Genomic DNA, 15,605 nt, shown 5'->3' with positions numbered 1-15,605 from the left:
GAAAGGTAGGGCAGGTGTTCACGGACAACACCACCACCATGTGGTACTACAACAGTCTTGGCAGAGTGGGGTCGTGAACCCATTCTAAAGAGGCTGTGCGCCGCTGGACATGGTTGCAACGTGAGAGCATTTCCCTGATGGTTCAACATCTGACGGGCTCTGAAAGTGAGAGTGGACAATGCTTAGTCGATCACGAAAGGCATCTCCATCAAGAGGTAGTACAAGGACTCTTTCAGCAGTGGGGAGAGCCTTGGTTAGATCTGTTTGCCTTTGCAGAGAATGCTCAGTGTCAGCAATATTGCGCGTTGGAGTTTCCAATGCAGCAATCACTTGTGACGCTTTTTGTCCCAAGTGGAACTCAGGCTCCTGTCCACCTTTCCGCCTATACCACTTCTGCCTAGAGTTCTCAAGAAGATCAAAAGCGACTGGGCCCATGTAATCCATGTGGTTCTGGACCAGACACGAAGAGTCTGGTATCCCGAGCTATTGAGCATGGCCACCGATCCTCTGATCTCACTGCCCCTTCAGGAGTATCTTCTGTTGCACCAGCAAGGGAGGGTTCTTCACCCGAACCAGTCCAGTCTCCACCTTCTTGTGTGGAGATTGAACGGTGGCCTTTGACAGCTTTTGACCTTCCGCCCGAAGTCTGTAATGTTATCTTGGTAGCCAGGCGTCTCTCCACCAAAACGGTATACACCTGTCAGTAGAAATTTGTTGCATGATGCACAAACAAGTCTGTTGACCTCCTTTCTAGTCCTCTCTCGGAGGTTCTCTTGTTTATACTTTCTTTGGCCCAGCAGGGCTCTGTTACGTGCACTCTCAAAGGTTACTTATCTGCTAGTGCTACCTTGTTGAGATTACCTGATCAACCTTCCTTAAGTCTCCAGTTGTAAATAGGTTCCTTAGAGGCCTTACTCATAGTTCCTTCTTCACCATTCATTATGCCCCAATGAGATTTGAATTTGGTTCTGACATTCCTGTTCAGGGGCTCTTTTTGAGCCACTCCACAATTGTCCCCTCAGGCTTCTCACTTTTAAACAGCCTTCCTTGTGGCCATTACTTCTGCCCACAGGATGAGTGAGCTACAGGCGTAGTCATCTAAGCCACCCTACCTTTCCATCTTTCCTGACAAAGTGGTGCTTCACACTTGGGCTTCTTTTTTGCCAAAAGTGGTAGATTCTTTCATGTAGGCCAGTCCATCACCGTGCCTTCTTTTTATGCACCCCCACATGCCTCTAAGGAAGATGAGAGACTCCACCACTTGAACCCAAAAAGAGCGTTGATGTTCTATCTTGATATTACAAAAAAAGTTCCGGGTAGATGATCAACTCTTTGTTAGTTATGTGGGTGTGAAGAAAGGTTGGGCAGTACAGAAGCGGACCATCTCCCGATGGGTCGTACTCTGTATTAAAATCTGCTACACACTGGCCAAGAAACAGCCACCTAAAGGGTTGTACGCTCATTCTACTAGAGCAACAGCTGCGACCAGTGCGTTAGCATGCAATCCTTGATATGTCAGGCGGCAACGTGGGCATCCTTGCATACGTTCATCAAACACTACTGCATAGACAGTTGGGTCTGTAGGGATGGGTACTTTGCCCGTTCGGTCCTGCAGAACTTTCTAGCCTGATCTTGGTTCACAGACCCACCTTCGCAGATGGTATTGCTTTGGTATCTATTCAAAAGTCAAGGAATCTGCAACTAGAAGTCTCTTTCTGATGCACAAGTTACTTGCCTTTGGAATGCCTTATCTGGCAGAGACCTATTCTAAATGCAGATTCCTTAACGACCCATCCATTCTTCCCGCTCTGCAAACTGATTTGTGAGGACATACTCCCTTTCAGGACCTTCAGTTTTGACACACCAGTGGTCAGGGTTCTTCATGGTTCTGCACTGCTAGTGTGAAAAGTTGTGAAAAGAAACTGATGTCAGTGCGCAGGGGTGACACCTTTATAGGTACTGCGCCGCCATATCTGGCACGGACGCCGATGGTGACCAATGCAGAGCCGATCAACACCACCTAACTGTGCCATGGGGTACTGCTCCAGAAAATCTCCATATCCAGACTGACTCCTGGGGAAATTCAAAAGATAAGGAATGTGCACCTAGAATATGTCTCTACCAGATAAGGCATTACCAAAGGTAAGTAACTTGTTCTTCTTTACTGTCTGTGTTTATGAGCTGTCTCTCTGCAGAAGCACATGCACTAGAGGTAATGAAATTTATTGTAACAAAATGGATGCAAAGTTTTAATCTACATCTCTGTGCACATGCGCATCTCATTATATGATCCCAGCTCTTTATATTCCTTACTTGCTGGTGCTTAGAAATCTGAACACTGGTGACTTTCAGGATGAGCATATTAACCTCATAGCCTGATGGACAATCACAATGAAGGGAGTATTCTATGAAATGGAAACTGTTTATTTTGAAAATACATTTGTTAATAATGCAGGCTGCTACTTGTAATGTTACCTGGGATTCCCGGCCCCAATAAAGAATGAAGGATATACATCTATGAAATATACCTTTGCAGAAGAACTGTAGTTACATCTAAGTCATTTTTCTTTTTTTCAAATAAAGTCTATCCGGCATTATCCCTCTTTTCATCTCTATGTGCCTATGTCTTGTATTGTATTTTGTGTCTAAAGTTAAAACATGCTTAGTGCTGCATAATAACTATGATTAAAAATGTTATTTCATTGTCAGGGGTGGCGTTTAACATTGATCTGGATAACAAGACTGTCTGCATTGAGTCTGACCACAGTGTGGACACACTGCTGGACACCTTAAAGAAGACTGGGAAAGAAGTAAAATATCTTGGGGAGAAGTAGCCTGAATGTCGTCGGCATCCATCCTAACAGACAGGCGAAGGTGGGAAACAGTTTCGCCCGTGAGTGGTGCCAGGTTGCTGCACATGCATTTTTGATAGCTAGTTCTCCTTCTCCTTCAGACAATATTTTCCAACATGAAAATTATTTTTGGTTTATTTGAGCGAATTAAAAGCTGTTTTGAAAAGTGCACTAATCTGCTCTGAAGTGTGAACCGAACTTTGCCTTTCGATACCCGATTTGTTGTGCTTTACCTCAAGAATTGGGAATTCTTTTCTCGAAGACACTTTGGTTGTTATCAAAAACTGGTTAAAAACTCTGCAACACCTCTGGTAGTCCTCAGTGTACCGAAGCATTCAAGGTTTTAAATGTAATCTGCTCCCATGGATGCCTTCACCTATTCTGGCTTAGTTTGCTTGCACGAAGTTCACAGACTTAATATTTTCTGAGGAATAGTTTATGGTTGGCAGTCCATTGTGTTGAAGACACTGGCTTGGCTAGCTCAGTCCTCTAGCAAAATTCCTCTAACCCGCCTGAGAATGTGACATGAACACGACTAGAATAATCTGTGTGATGTGATGTGATGTGATTTGATGTGATGTGATGAAGGTTTTTTTCCCTTGTATAAGATGCTCCACCTGTGTATTAGTAAATAACAACCTCATGCATGTACTATTTCTGCTTTACTGTTTGTCAGGAAAATCTAAAAATGTCAATGTATCCTTGTTTGATGAGTGTATTGTGCATTGTGCCTCTGGTAGCACGGTGAAAGCAGAGGCCAGCACTGTGCAAGGGTGATAGAGACACTGAAAAGGATCAGAAGGACTGGATCCTTTGAGGTTACTGATTATGGAGAGAGCAAAAAGGAGTAAAGCCTGGAATTATTTCACAAAAATTAGAGACGATGCAGTTCAGTGTAAATTGTGTGCAACGGAGCTGAAATATGCAAATAGTCCTGGAACAATGTTGAACCATTTGAGGTTGAAGCATCCCTCTGTGTCATGTGCAAAAGAAAGGAAAAATCAAACATCGATATCAGTTGAGTCTGGCAATTCAAGAAAATGCAGCAGACAACGCGCCGAAAAAGTAACAAATTTGTTGTGCTCCATGATCATTACAGACCTGCTGCCTGCAAGTGTTGTTGAGGGCACAGGTTTTCGTGCGCTGATGAGGTTTGTTGAACCAGAGTACTGTGTACCAGGGGGACAGGCAGTAATGTCTCGATTGGAAATGTGCTATGACAACTGTGTAAAGTCTCTTCGGAAAAATTTGGGAGGTGTTGCTCAAGTGGCATTCACCACCTACCGCTGGACGGCACCAACTGCTGAGAGCTACATGACTGTCATTTGTCACTATATTGAAAACTGGGAGCTTCGATCAGCAGTTCTACATACTGAAAATATAGCACTGCAACATGCTGCAGAAAATATTGCTGAAAAGCTGCACTCAGTGGTGGAAAGATGGAGTCTAACAGGACGAGTCTTAGCTTGCTTACATGATAATACAAGCAATGTGCAGGCCAACGTACCCAAGCATGTCACATGGGAATCTATCAGTTGTTTTACCCATACTTTGCAGCTTGCCATAAATGATGGATTTTCTTCTTGTGGCGTTGCTTGCGTTGTTGCAGCTGCAAACAGACTAGTTGCACACTTCCACCATTGCTCCATGGCTGCAGAAGCGCTAGTAAGAAAGCAAGCTAAGCTTCAGGTTAAGCAGCACTGCCTGATCCAGTCATGCAGTGGATGGATGTCTGTTCATAACATGTTTGAGAGACTCTGTGAACAGAGGTGGGCTATAACAGCTGTCCTTTCAGATAGCTCTGTAACTAAACCGTCTGCTGCCCAAAAGCTTCAGATGCCAGATGAGCACTGGCAGTTCATAGAAGATATCTTGCCTCTACTTTCCACTTTAAAATTTGCTACCACAGCACTGACTGCTGAACAGTCCTTCTCCATTTCAGATATTTATCCTATTTGCAACAGTCTCCTCCAAACTCACCTCCGAAGTGGGTCACCTGCCGAAAATGGAAATGTTGCTAATTTCAAGGCTGCTGTACGTCACTCTCTGGAACATTGCATGAAACCCAGTGATCCTGCCATAGCTGCCAAAGCGGCCCTGATTGCTTCCGTTTTAGACCCACGCCATAAACATATGCAGTTTCTTTCACCCGTCCTCCAAGCTACTGCTAAATCAAAGCTTCTCCAGCTTGCATCCCCAGCAGGAGTAGAACCGCTTCAGAGCGCTGGGACCGAACCAATAAAGAACGAAGTGGCTGAAGCGAATGAACTAACCGAACCAACACCAAAACAAATGTGCGAGGCCAAGAGCGCTATAGTTATGCTTTTGGGTGAAGATTATTCAGTAAAAGGTAATGTTGAGAACGCAGTGGAAAATGAACTTAACACTTACTTCAGAGAACCCTGTCCTTCCTTGGAATGTAATCCTCTAGCATGGTGGAAAGTCAACGCACAGCGTTTTCCAACTCTTGGAAAACTGGCGCAGAGTTACCTGTGTGTTCCAGCATCATCTATCCCTGCAGAAAGCATGTTTCCTAATGCAGGTTTCACTGAGAATTGTCTTTTTACAAGACTAACAGCAGAGCATGTAAACATGTTGATTTTTCTAAACAAAAACCAGCATTATTTTTTAAACTTGATGTAAAGCCTTTGAAATATTTGTATTTTTCCCCAATTAGACGTGTAGTTTTTGCACGATAATGCTATTACAGAGAAGACACACTTCCTTATTTTGGAGGATTTAATTCATTAATGAGTTGTATGACTTTATGTGCTGCTTATTATATGACGTAGTAAAAGTTCATTGTTGCCATAGATTTACCAACTATTTTAACTTGAACTGCTTGTAAAACTGACTTTTGACAACTTGATGTTGAAGGACAATAAATGGCTCAAATAAACTTCGGAAAATGTTTTTTGTCTTGTAAGGCTTGTTGGCAAAGCACGCACGCGATAAAGAACATTACGCTGGTTAAATTATTATTTTTTGTTTTATAAACACCTTATTTTAACCTTTTAAGTTGACCCCAGTCTTAATCAACATTTACATATATTCTATTTCATGCTGGCAAGATGGTGTGAAATGTTCACTACATTGTTTCCTGGTAGTTCCATCATTTCCAGTGATTTACATGAGAGACAAATCAATCATGCTCCCATCAAAAGCCATTTATAAAATCATCTTAGTCACCGATCCTGCTCACTCCCCGCATCCACTCGTACAAATTAAGTAGGAGATGCTTTCTTCTAGTTAACTGCAGACAACAGCTGGGTGTGGCGGCTGAAGCCCTCCCAAGATTTGTCTTTTCTGAAATGTGAGGAAAGAAGTCCATATTCTCTCTAAATGAGTTACCGCTACCTTATCTTGCAAAATCGCTGTCACCAATTCCATAGCATAAAGATTCCATGTTTTATGCCGTCATTATTAACTGGTTGGGGCACGGGGTGAGGAGCCCTCCACTTTTGAGCCACCATTAAATTAGCTGCCAACAGCGAGATAACAGTTTACCAGTAGGTGTTGACAGCAGAAACAACCCCTCATATTCTTCCTTCCTTAGCAAGATCATTAGAGGGTCCAGTGCCAGATGACTTCGGGGGTTATCTTTAATTTCCTGGATGACTTGCCCCCAGAAGCCTTGCACGTGTTCTTATGCTCCCATGCCCCCACATATGAATATAAGTACCAGATTCATCACATCCATGCTAGTATTTATCTGAAGCTCCATACACCGCCCTCAGACAAATAAGCTTCAAGTACCATCCAAGCATAATTTTGTAACTGGTTTCTTAGTATTTTACACAAATTGAGGATTTATCTGTTCCTCTCTAAATGAGTATCTAAAAGTCCTTTGAAACTTCAAAGTCCATATTTGTAGGTTCTTGTGCCATTGGCATCAATTTTGGTTGACTCTACAGAGGTCCAGTGGCCTCAGGAAGAAGTCATTGGCACACTGATCTCTAGTCTTAAGGACCCTATGTCATACACCAAGCAAAGAACCACACCATGGCCTTCGGACCAGGTCAAGTTACTGTTGTCAGACATCCCTGGTGGAAAGTCTGGATTTTCAAAAATTGGAGTGAGGGGGTAGGGGTGAGTTGTTGCATGATGTGACTGCTCTACTTTTCGTTAGTCCTATAGTGCAATCTTGCGGAAGGTCAATAACCAGTCCCTGAAGTTTTTTTGTTCGTGGTGGTAGCCTGAGCAGGTTAGATGAGTGGACTCTGCAGGACTCCTGTTCCACACAGCACCAAGGTTTTATTTTGAATTGGGAAGACCAAATCAAGGCCAGAGTTAGTTGTGCCGCTACTATTTATCTCTATATGTGTGGCACCCGATCCCCTCCCTCCTACTGAGACTTATACAAAGTTCTCACCATTCTGGATGCCATTCCAGATGAAGGACCATATTTTTTTCTGTATGTTCTGGATTACTTTAGAAAGAAAAATCAAGGGTATTGGTCTTGCAGCACAAAAAAGCCTTGGGAGGAAGGTCATTTTAACGCTATTAATCCAGCCCCCCTATGAGATCCTTAGCTGCCTAATCTGTTTAAGTCTTTGAAAAGGAAAAGGGTATCCAATAATGGGGGTGGGGGGGCATTAATCATTTATGTTTTAGTGACATTGTGGCAAGATCACACCCAAGTAGTTCACCCCAGTTGGAGACCAGCTGTCTTTGTGTTGTGCCACTCTCATGGCCACATATTTATTATAGTGGACTCAAAAACTAAAACCTTTTGGAATATCTCCAACTCCTCTAAAAGTTTTGGGAGAGAGATAGAGGGATTTTTTTCCAAATGTACAGCACTTCATCTGCAAACAAGGCTACCTTACTCTGCTTATGTCAATCTGGATAGAGCACTAACCACCTGAGAGGGTATCCAAGTGCCTGGGCAGGTGTTTGGTTATGTGCTCCCCGGGATGCTTATATGAAGAGCGAGGTCGTCAGCTTCTTTCAGAACTCGAGAAGTTAGCGGAAAGCTCTGATGTGTTGAAGGTGTTTGTTCCATGCCTTGGGTATGGTGTAGGAGAATGAGTTATCTCCTGTTTTCCTTTTGCAGATGTGGGGAGTATATGGAGGTGAAAGTGAAGTACAGCATAGGTGTCTGGCAGGTTGATGAAATGTGTAAGGTTGTTCAGGTATTATGGTCCTATGTTCTTAGGGATTTGTATGTGTGCATGAGAAGATTGAATTGGCTGTGCTTGTAAATGGGGAGACACTGAAGCTTCTGGAGGTCCGGTGTTCTGGACAGCCCGGAGTCAGTGTAGGAGTTGTTTGGAGATTCCGGCGTAAAGAGTGTTGCCATAGTCCAGCCTGCTGGTGATGAGTGCTTGTATGACAGTCTGTCTAGTGTTCTGAGGAAACCATTTGAAGATCTTTCACAGTATGTGTAGGATGTGAAAGCAGGAGATGCTCATTGCGTTGGCTTGAGCCTTTGTGATGAGCTTGTCTTCTAGGATGTTGCCTAGGTTTCTTGCACGATCTGTGGGTGTTGGTTCTAACTGACGGCCACCAGCTATAGTCCTATGGGGAAGTCTTGTTGCCAAAGACCAGTGCTTCTGTCTTGTCAGAGTTGAATTTCAAACAGTTGGTTCGCATCCAGTCTGAAACTATGGTCATGCAGTTGGTGAACTTGAGTCTGTTGGTGATTGTCTTGTTTATCAGGGAGAGGATGAGTTGAGTGTCATTGGCATAGGAGATGACAGTCATATCTTGTGATCGGATCATTTTGGTGAGTGGTGTCATGTATATGTTGAAAAGGGTGGGGCTGATGGACTATCCCTGTGGGACTCCGCATATCAGTTTCTTGGTCTCTCATGTGAAGGGTGGCAGCCTGACTCCTTGGATTCTTCCAGTGAGAAAGGAAGTGATCCATTTTAGAGTGGATCCTTGTATGCCAGTCTCATGAAGTCTTCTGATAAAGGTGTTGTGGGAGACAGTGTTGAATGCAGCAGAGTGGTTGAGCAGGATGAGGGCTGCTGTTTCTCTTCGGTCTAGGACGGCTCTACTGTCTTCTGTGGCGAGTGCTGTTTCGATGCTGAGGTTCTTTCTGAATCCTGATTTGATGTTGTCTAGAAGATGGTGAAGCTCAAGGTGGGTTGTGAGTTGCTTGTTGATGGCCTTCTTAATCACTTTGGGTACACAGGGGAGCAGGGAGTTGGGTCAGAAGTTGCTCAGTTAATTTGGGCTGGCTGTAGGCTTCTTGAGGGGAGCATTGATCCCCGCTACTGATATACCTATAATTTTGGGGTTTGCGTTCACTCTATGAATCAGAGGCTTCATTGTTAATGCGAAAATAGACTGAGATGGTGGGCAGCCCTGCCACTGGTCAATAAATTAGACCTGACAGTCAGGATCTCATGTTTATGCGAGTTGATGGCTCTTGGAAATATGCTAATATCAAGGCTCTAATTTTGGTCACATATCTGCTCATCAAGCAAAGGAAGGACTAATTGCAGGTTATCTCTAAAGGCTTTACCAATCAACTTCAAGGCTAATCATCCTGTCTCGGGTGATAGTTAGTGGCCAAATCTCAGCCTTTGCTTCTGAACATTCTGATGCAAATCCTGACATCACTATTTAACAAAGCAAAATGGCTATACAAACCACAACTAGGCGGATCTTTATTGGGCTTTAATATAGGCATGAGGGTAGACTCCATCGTAAAAGTGGTCCTACCTGTGACTATGAATATTGTAAACCGTGTAAACGGTTTAGTTGAGAGGATGGACGAGAATGTAAAAAGAATTAGGGAAACCATTGGGCCATTCTGAGAGATTTTATAGCAGTCCTTATTTCTTTTCCCGAGATAGGCTGTACCAATCCCTCCAACAGGTCTCGGGGTTTCTCCAGAAAAGAGACTCCCTCAAGGTATTGATTCTGAAAGATAGGAGTGCCTGAGTTACCATTATATAGTGCTGTCCAAAGTTACGTTTTCATTGGAGGTTTTAAGTGCACCATCTGATGTGTTCATAATATGAATTTAACTTCTAGTTAATTTTCTTACGTACCCTAACAGTTTATCAGCTTTGTCTACTTTCTCATAATATAGTTATTTAATGCTTAGTAACATATAAGCTGAGTCTTTAAACAGCAGTTGTTCTAGTTCTCTGAGAGCAAAGGTCCCTGTAAACCCTTCTTGATCCTGTTCACTCGAGCTTGGTCTCAAGACTAGCTATGCTGGCCTTCAATTCAAGACATCTAGCTTTAGCCATCCTGTAGAAGGTGGTTGTGTGCTCGATCAGTTCACCTTTTGTTATTGCTTTGGCTCTGTCTATGCTTCCATAAGTAATTCTCTGACACCTCCCTGATATTTGAATGAAGCATGTGGTCCCCCAACGCTATCTGATTTAGTTTCAGTGATTACATGGGGGTAGGACAGCTAGGGGTCATCTAGAATGTCAGAAGAACCAGAGCATGGTACAATAGGACCTCCACCCTGATGACAATATGATTGCGAGAGGGGGGCAGAGATCAGGAAAAAGTTGATTCTCAAATAAAATCTATTGATATTGAAGTACAAAGAGTAATCTCTCTCTCTCTCTCTCTCTCTCTCTCTCTCTGTCTCTCTCTCTCCCTCTCTGTCTCTTTCCCTCCCTCTCTGTCTCTCTCCCTCCCTCCCTCTCTGTGTCTCTCTCTCTCTCTCTCTCTCTCTCTCTCTCTCTCTCTCTCTCTCTCTCTCTCTCTCTCTCTCTCTCTCTCTCTCTCTCTCTCTCTCTCCCTCCCTCCCTCCCTCCCTCCCTCTCTCTCCCATAGGTCGCCAAACATCTAGAAGGTGTAGATAGTCATACCTCCTTCCATCAGGGATGACCAGGATTTAGGGCCATTGGACAGCAGACCTGTCCATATCTGGATTTAAGGAAACCTGATAATCCCCAGGTATCACTGGATGTCAACCACAAAGAGTGATCTGAAGGAGAAGGTGGTGATAGAAACCCTCTGTGTTGTCATTTGGTCTATATACTGAAACTGTAGAGAGCGGGTGCCTTTAGAGCGTGCCTTACCAGCTGGCTATTCTGCCTTGTTTGTTCCTATACATGGAATTAGAGACTCTGTACGCCTAAATAAATTTGGATAGCCATCCCTTTGACCTGTGAGGCAGTGGAATACACCTGTATAGGAAAATATTTGGACTTAAGGCGTTTGACGTGAGAGGATAGGAGATGCGCCTCCTTAAGGAGGAGAACATGTGCCCTATTCACATGAAGCCAATTCAAGAGTGCTAAATGTTTCACTGTTTACTAACAGGAATGTTATTGCATGAGGCTATGTTGGGGATAGTGGGGTGGTAACTTGTATTGCTCCAATTCATCCATCCACTCAACGTGATCTATACAGGTGCTCTCAGGCATACTGAATTCTGGACACTTACTGGAGAGCTCTGTAATCCAAGACCATTTTGTCAACGGGTTGTTTCTCAAGATTGTGTCAAATACTAACATAAATCACTATCTGTGTTTAGCAACAGGCAATATTAGAACAAAAAAACTGCCTAACGTATTGTTTACTAAGAATTAATCAAAGATAGTGGTCTAACCTCGAGATTATAAGGGGCTAGCTCTCGAGCTATCTGGTCTTGACAAGGACAAAGAGAGGAAAGAGTTTAGGATTAAGAAAAAGAAGAGATGGATAAAACAAAAGATCAAGTGAAAAGTATGAGGAATCCTCCCCCCCCCCCCCCCCCCAAACATCTTTGGATCATGCGCCTACTTTGCCTGCCACTGGTCAGTTCTTAGATAAGTAATTGAATTTAGAAGTAATCTACACTACATTTAGTCTTTCTGGTCGGCCTGTTTTAGGACAGGTGTCTTAAATGGAATTGAGCTCAGCTTGCTAGCTGGAAAATCATTTCTTTGTGTCTTTTTGGTGGCCTTTCTTTTGGTGTTCTGTGATTGCTGTCTCTGCCATGTCGCTCTGAGCTATTTTTGCTGTGTTAACTGGGCCCTCCACTGCTACATCTGGCCTGGGACCAAGTTCATGTCTGTGTGCGCTTCTACCCTCGAAATCACAACCATCAATTTGCTGTTTAAAGTGAACATGAGGCAGCACGTAAAAACCCATTTATATAGGATCTGTTTATCTTGAAGATGACTTGTTGCTATTTTGAGTGATCTTTGCTTTGCCAGTGTCAGGGCAGAACAGTCCTTCAAGAGAGAGATCAAAGAACCATTCATTACTATGGAGTCAATTGACCTTCCTGGATTTAAAATATCCTCTTCAACCTTAAAAAAGTGGACCCAGATCAATACACCGGTAGTCGATGTCTTTGTTATCTTAATTACATTGAAAGCTCAGTGGTCACTTGCAGGATCTTCTGTATTTTCAGAGTAGAGTTAAGAATGCTCCTCACATAATCTTTCAGCTCGTTGAAGATCCATTCTAGGATCCCTCTAATGCACAAGTTATCATGGCAGACTTTATTTTCACCATCATTGACTCGATCAAGCAGAGCTTGATGGTGTTTTTCCAGTTCTTGAACTTTGGTGTCAAGTTCCTCTCTGCGATGTGCCCCAACTCCCATTGTTTTTTCTAATTGGTCTAACCTACCTTCAACTTTTTGGATGAACTAGTCAAACTCCAACTCAACTTTAAAAAAAATCCTGTTGCAGAGAAGCCATTTCCTTCATTAATTCCGACTTTGGCAGATAGATATCAGCTTTAGTGGCCACAGCTTTTTTGCTTCCCCTAGGAGCCAGTTCCTTTGACTGGTCTGCAGACACAGAAGGAGCATTGGTCAGATGCCCCCTACAGATTGTCGTTGGCCGCCCAAAAGGTTGTTAATGGTTGTTGACTTCTGTGCTTCGGAACAGACTGCTGCCATTAACGCCATTGGTCATGTGTCTCTGAACTAGTTACTTCCTCACCAGAGAGCCCAGCCGAGTTCTCAGCAGCCAACTGGTGAGACCATGAGTTGATAACTGTCTCAACCAATCAGGCTTGCCCGTGTGGCAGGTAACTAATCTTGGGTATTGTCAAAGGCATTATCCCATCACTGTGTCAACTGAGGAGGGACCTACCTGAACCTCTCATTTAATTGGCCTGCACATTATTTAGTAAAACTTTTTGCAAAAGTCCGTGAGGCTCACGCTAACGTTCTAAGAGGACTGGTACCATCAAGAACATTCTCTGTTTCAACACTACAAGCCAACTGTCCAACTCTAATGCACACCACAGCCATTCACTCTAACTTTCATTAAAGTATTCTTAGTGTCACCTCCTTGTTTGTTTACTTTTGTGTCGAGTTTCTGGTTGCCTTTCAGCAGGGCTGCCACAATTGTCCAGCAGGCCATTTAGAGTCAGATAAACTCCTCTTGGGGCCTAAGGCAGCATGATCACGCCCCTATCACTCCCAGATTAGGCACTGGTCTCTGCACCAAAAGACGGTACTGTCGTGGCCACGCCACATATTCCTCATCAGACTACCTGTTCCTCGAGAGTACAGCCTTTTTGGGTGGCAGCACAGCAGTCTGCTCCATGGCAACACAAGGGACCACAACCAGCATTCACAGCAGGCCAGGCAGTTGGGCCCAGTGTCAGCCTCTGAGCAGTTCTGCCTTGAATCTTCCAGCTGGTGGGGAGCTCCCGGCTCAGTAGAATTTTCTTCAGGGCCATAAGATGCATACAGTCAAAAATTAGAGTGGAGGGTGCCCTAATATTCCCTCCTCAGAGTCCTTGCTTCATTTTAGTGCCAGGCTGATTTTATTCCTCCTCATTTGGCCCCGAGTGAAGGAACCCGGCACCGGGAGCCCAGCGAGGACGCTAATGCCTGTGTCCTTGTTGCGGCCACACCACATTAACGTACATTTACCTTTTATCTTTTTCACACAAATGCATAGCCCAACAGTTCTGTTTCACACTAGCCAATACTCATTTACCTTTCTCTTATTTGATCCTCTACTGGACATTTTATAAATCATTTCCCCTTACATGGCTATGGAGAGCTGCCATACAGTTGTGCCCTAAACAGAAGTAGACGACAAGAAGCCAGTTACATCTGTGTGGGCAGGGAGGAGGCAGTCAAAGTAATGAAAGATTCATGTTTAAGCGGACAGACCCTATACCTCCTTAAAAAACAAGCACTTGAACATAGCTTCGTACTGGATCTGGATTTTGGTCCGTTTATCCCAGAATTTATGTGAATCACAGTTTGAACTGATGAAGTGCCTCTGTTGTGATTGCAGACTACGTGAGTTGCAGACGACCTGCAAGAACAATACAGTCTCGTAAGTGGTAGCTGTGAAGAAGCCCAGCACTGTGTCTTCTGAGGAGATGATGATAGAATGCCGATGGTACTGTAGTGAATGGTCATCTGACTTGCGCTCAACTAGTGCAGACATACCTGCACTACACTAGTTCCTCACTAATATACCACTGTGGCTAGAACCTTGAACGTTGAGACTACTGCCAATATGCAAATAAACGTTGTAGAGGCCAGTAGCAGGCAGTATTCGCTAAACTGAGAAAGAAAGATAGTGCACATTAATTGTGACAACCCAGTGTTGTAACACAGTCCTGCTCCCAGAATTCATAGAAGGTTCAGATGACTCTTGTGACGTTGCTTTTTTGATACCGATACTTAGCTCTCATACTCACAAAAGGTACTGTGCAGAAAATAGAGGGTGAATACATACAACAGTGGTGTCTGATTAACCAGGGCGACAGGTGAATCAAGAGCATGCAAGAAAGGCATGTAAAACATATAGAATAAACAAAATGGAGGAATACATACGAAAGTTGAAAGCGAAAAGCAATGTAAGAACAAGAACTGTGAGTTAGTTAGAATTTAATTTAGGATAGAGACGATGCAAAACAGAATCAAGATTTGAGTCAGTTGTGAAATTCGTGGCAACCGTTAAAATGTATGAGACAGAACTTTGAATGAGGAAGACTGGACAGATGCAGGACTGTGAACATAAAAGTACTAGGGGCTGGGACTTGTGCAATTTAAAGTATTCTACGCGGGAATGCAGTGTAACAGGCAGACATGAGTTCGTGTAACATGAAGAAACGCACACCTACGTTCAGAAATCCTATACAAAGCCAATGCCACAGAGGCGGTATTCCAAGAGGATGCTAAATAATCCAGAACAACTGTAAGACTCATGGATAAAGAGGTAGGGACACAGCTAAGAGCTGCATTAGAGGGAGGGGGCATATACCATGGTGCACACCAGTATTTCAGGACATTTGTGGAATGCAGCTAGGGTCCATGGTGGACCTTTGGCTGTTATAACAGTGTGCGGATAAATCCTATTGCCAAAACTGCAGAGCCCTGCTTTAAATCTAGAATTTTCAGGAGCCGCACAGGTACTAACAGATGACAGGCATGCTGAGCCCGAGTCTTTGATAATGCGAGTGTCTATTTGAGCCTAGAGTTAGATACCACCCCCCACCCCCCAAAGGAAGGGGGCATGTGTAATTAAGCAAGAGTTGTTCAGTTTTGCTGAATTAAGGTGTGGCTTTTATTGAAGGGGTAATATTTATCCATTTTTGTGAGATGAGGGAACATGCCTCGTTCTAGAAATGAGTTCTTCATGGAAGAAGGGAGACAAGAGACACTTTGGGTAGGGATGTGACAGGAAGGGAGGATAATTGCTTCATATACATGGTATTGAGTGTTGTTCTAGTAAGGTATTGTGGGGCAGTCTCTGAACTATATATTGAAGGAGCTCAGGCTGCTCAGAATTCCGGCAGCCAGGCGGGTGTGCCAGTATTGAGGAGGCAGGTGTTTGAACGGCCAATGGTAGGGTGGCACTA

At 43.7% G+C, this 15,605-nt stretch overlaps 2 protein-coding genes across 3 annotated transcripts in view; both read left to right on the top strand.

Annotated features, from left to right (window-relative positions):
- ATOX1 (antioxidant 1 copper chaperone) overlaps positions 1–15,605 on the top strand; it is a 99,002-nt gene that overhangs the window by 56,763 nt on the left and 26,634 nt on the right. Inside the window, exon 3 of one of the 2 annotated variants that reach the window (XR_011194161.1) lies at positions 2,710–2,893. Coding sequence is in view for 1 of the 2 variants with exons in the window: in XM_069199591.1 (XP_069055692.1) it covers positions 2,710–2,834 (125 nt within the window). In the remaining variant the exon portion in view is untranslated. The remainder of the gene's footprint in view (positions 1–2,709; positions 2,894–15,605) is intronic. The other variant, XM_069199591.1, reaches the window with a different exon arrangement.
- On the top strand, positions 3,681–5,495 carry LOC138246985 (E3 SUMO-protein ligase ZBED1-like). Its single transcript, XM_069201735.1, has one exon. It carries the CDS (start codon positions 3,681–3,683, stop codon positions 5,493–5,495), a length of 1,815 nt encoding a protein of 604 aa, XP_069057836.1.

The sequence above is a fragment of the Pleurodeles waltl genome, chromosome 7 (genome assembly GCF_031143425.1).
Source record: "Pleurodeles waltl isolate 20211129_DDA chromosome 7, aPleWal1.hap1.20221129, whole genome shotgun sequence".
In the NCBI taxonomy this organism is placed as follows: Eukaryota; Metazoa; Chordata; class Amphibia; order Caudata; family Salamandridae; genus Pleurodeles; species Pleurodeles waltl.
Note: the sequence above shows the minus strand (reverse complement) of the source record. Positions and strands in the feature narration are given on the sequence as shown.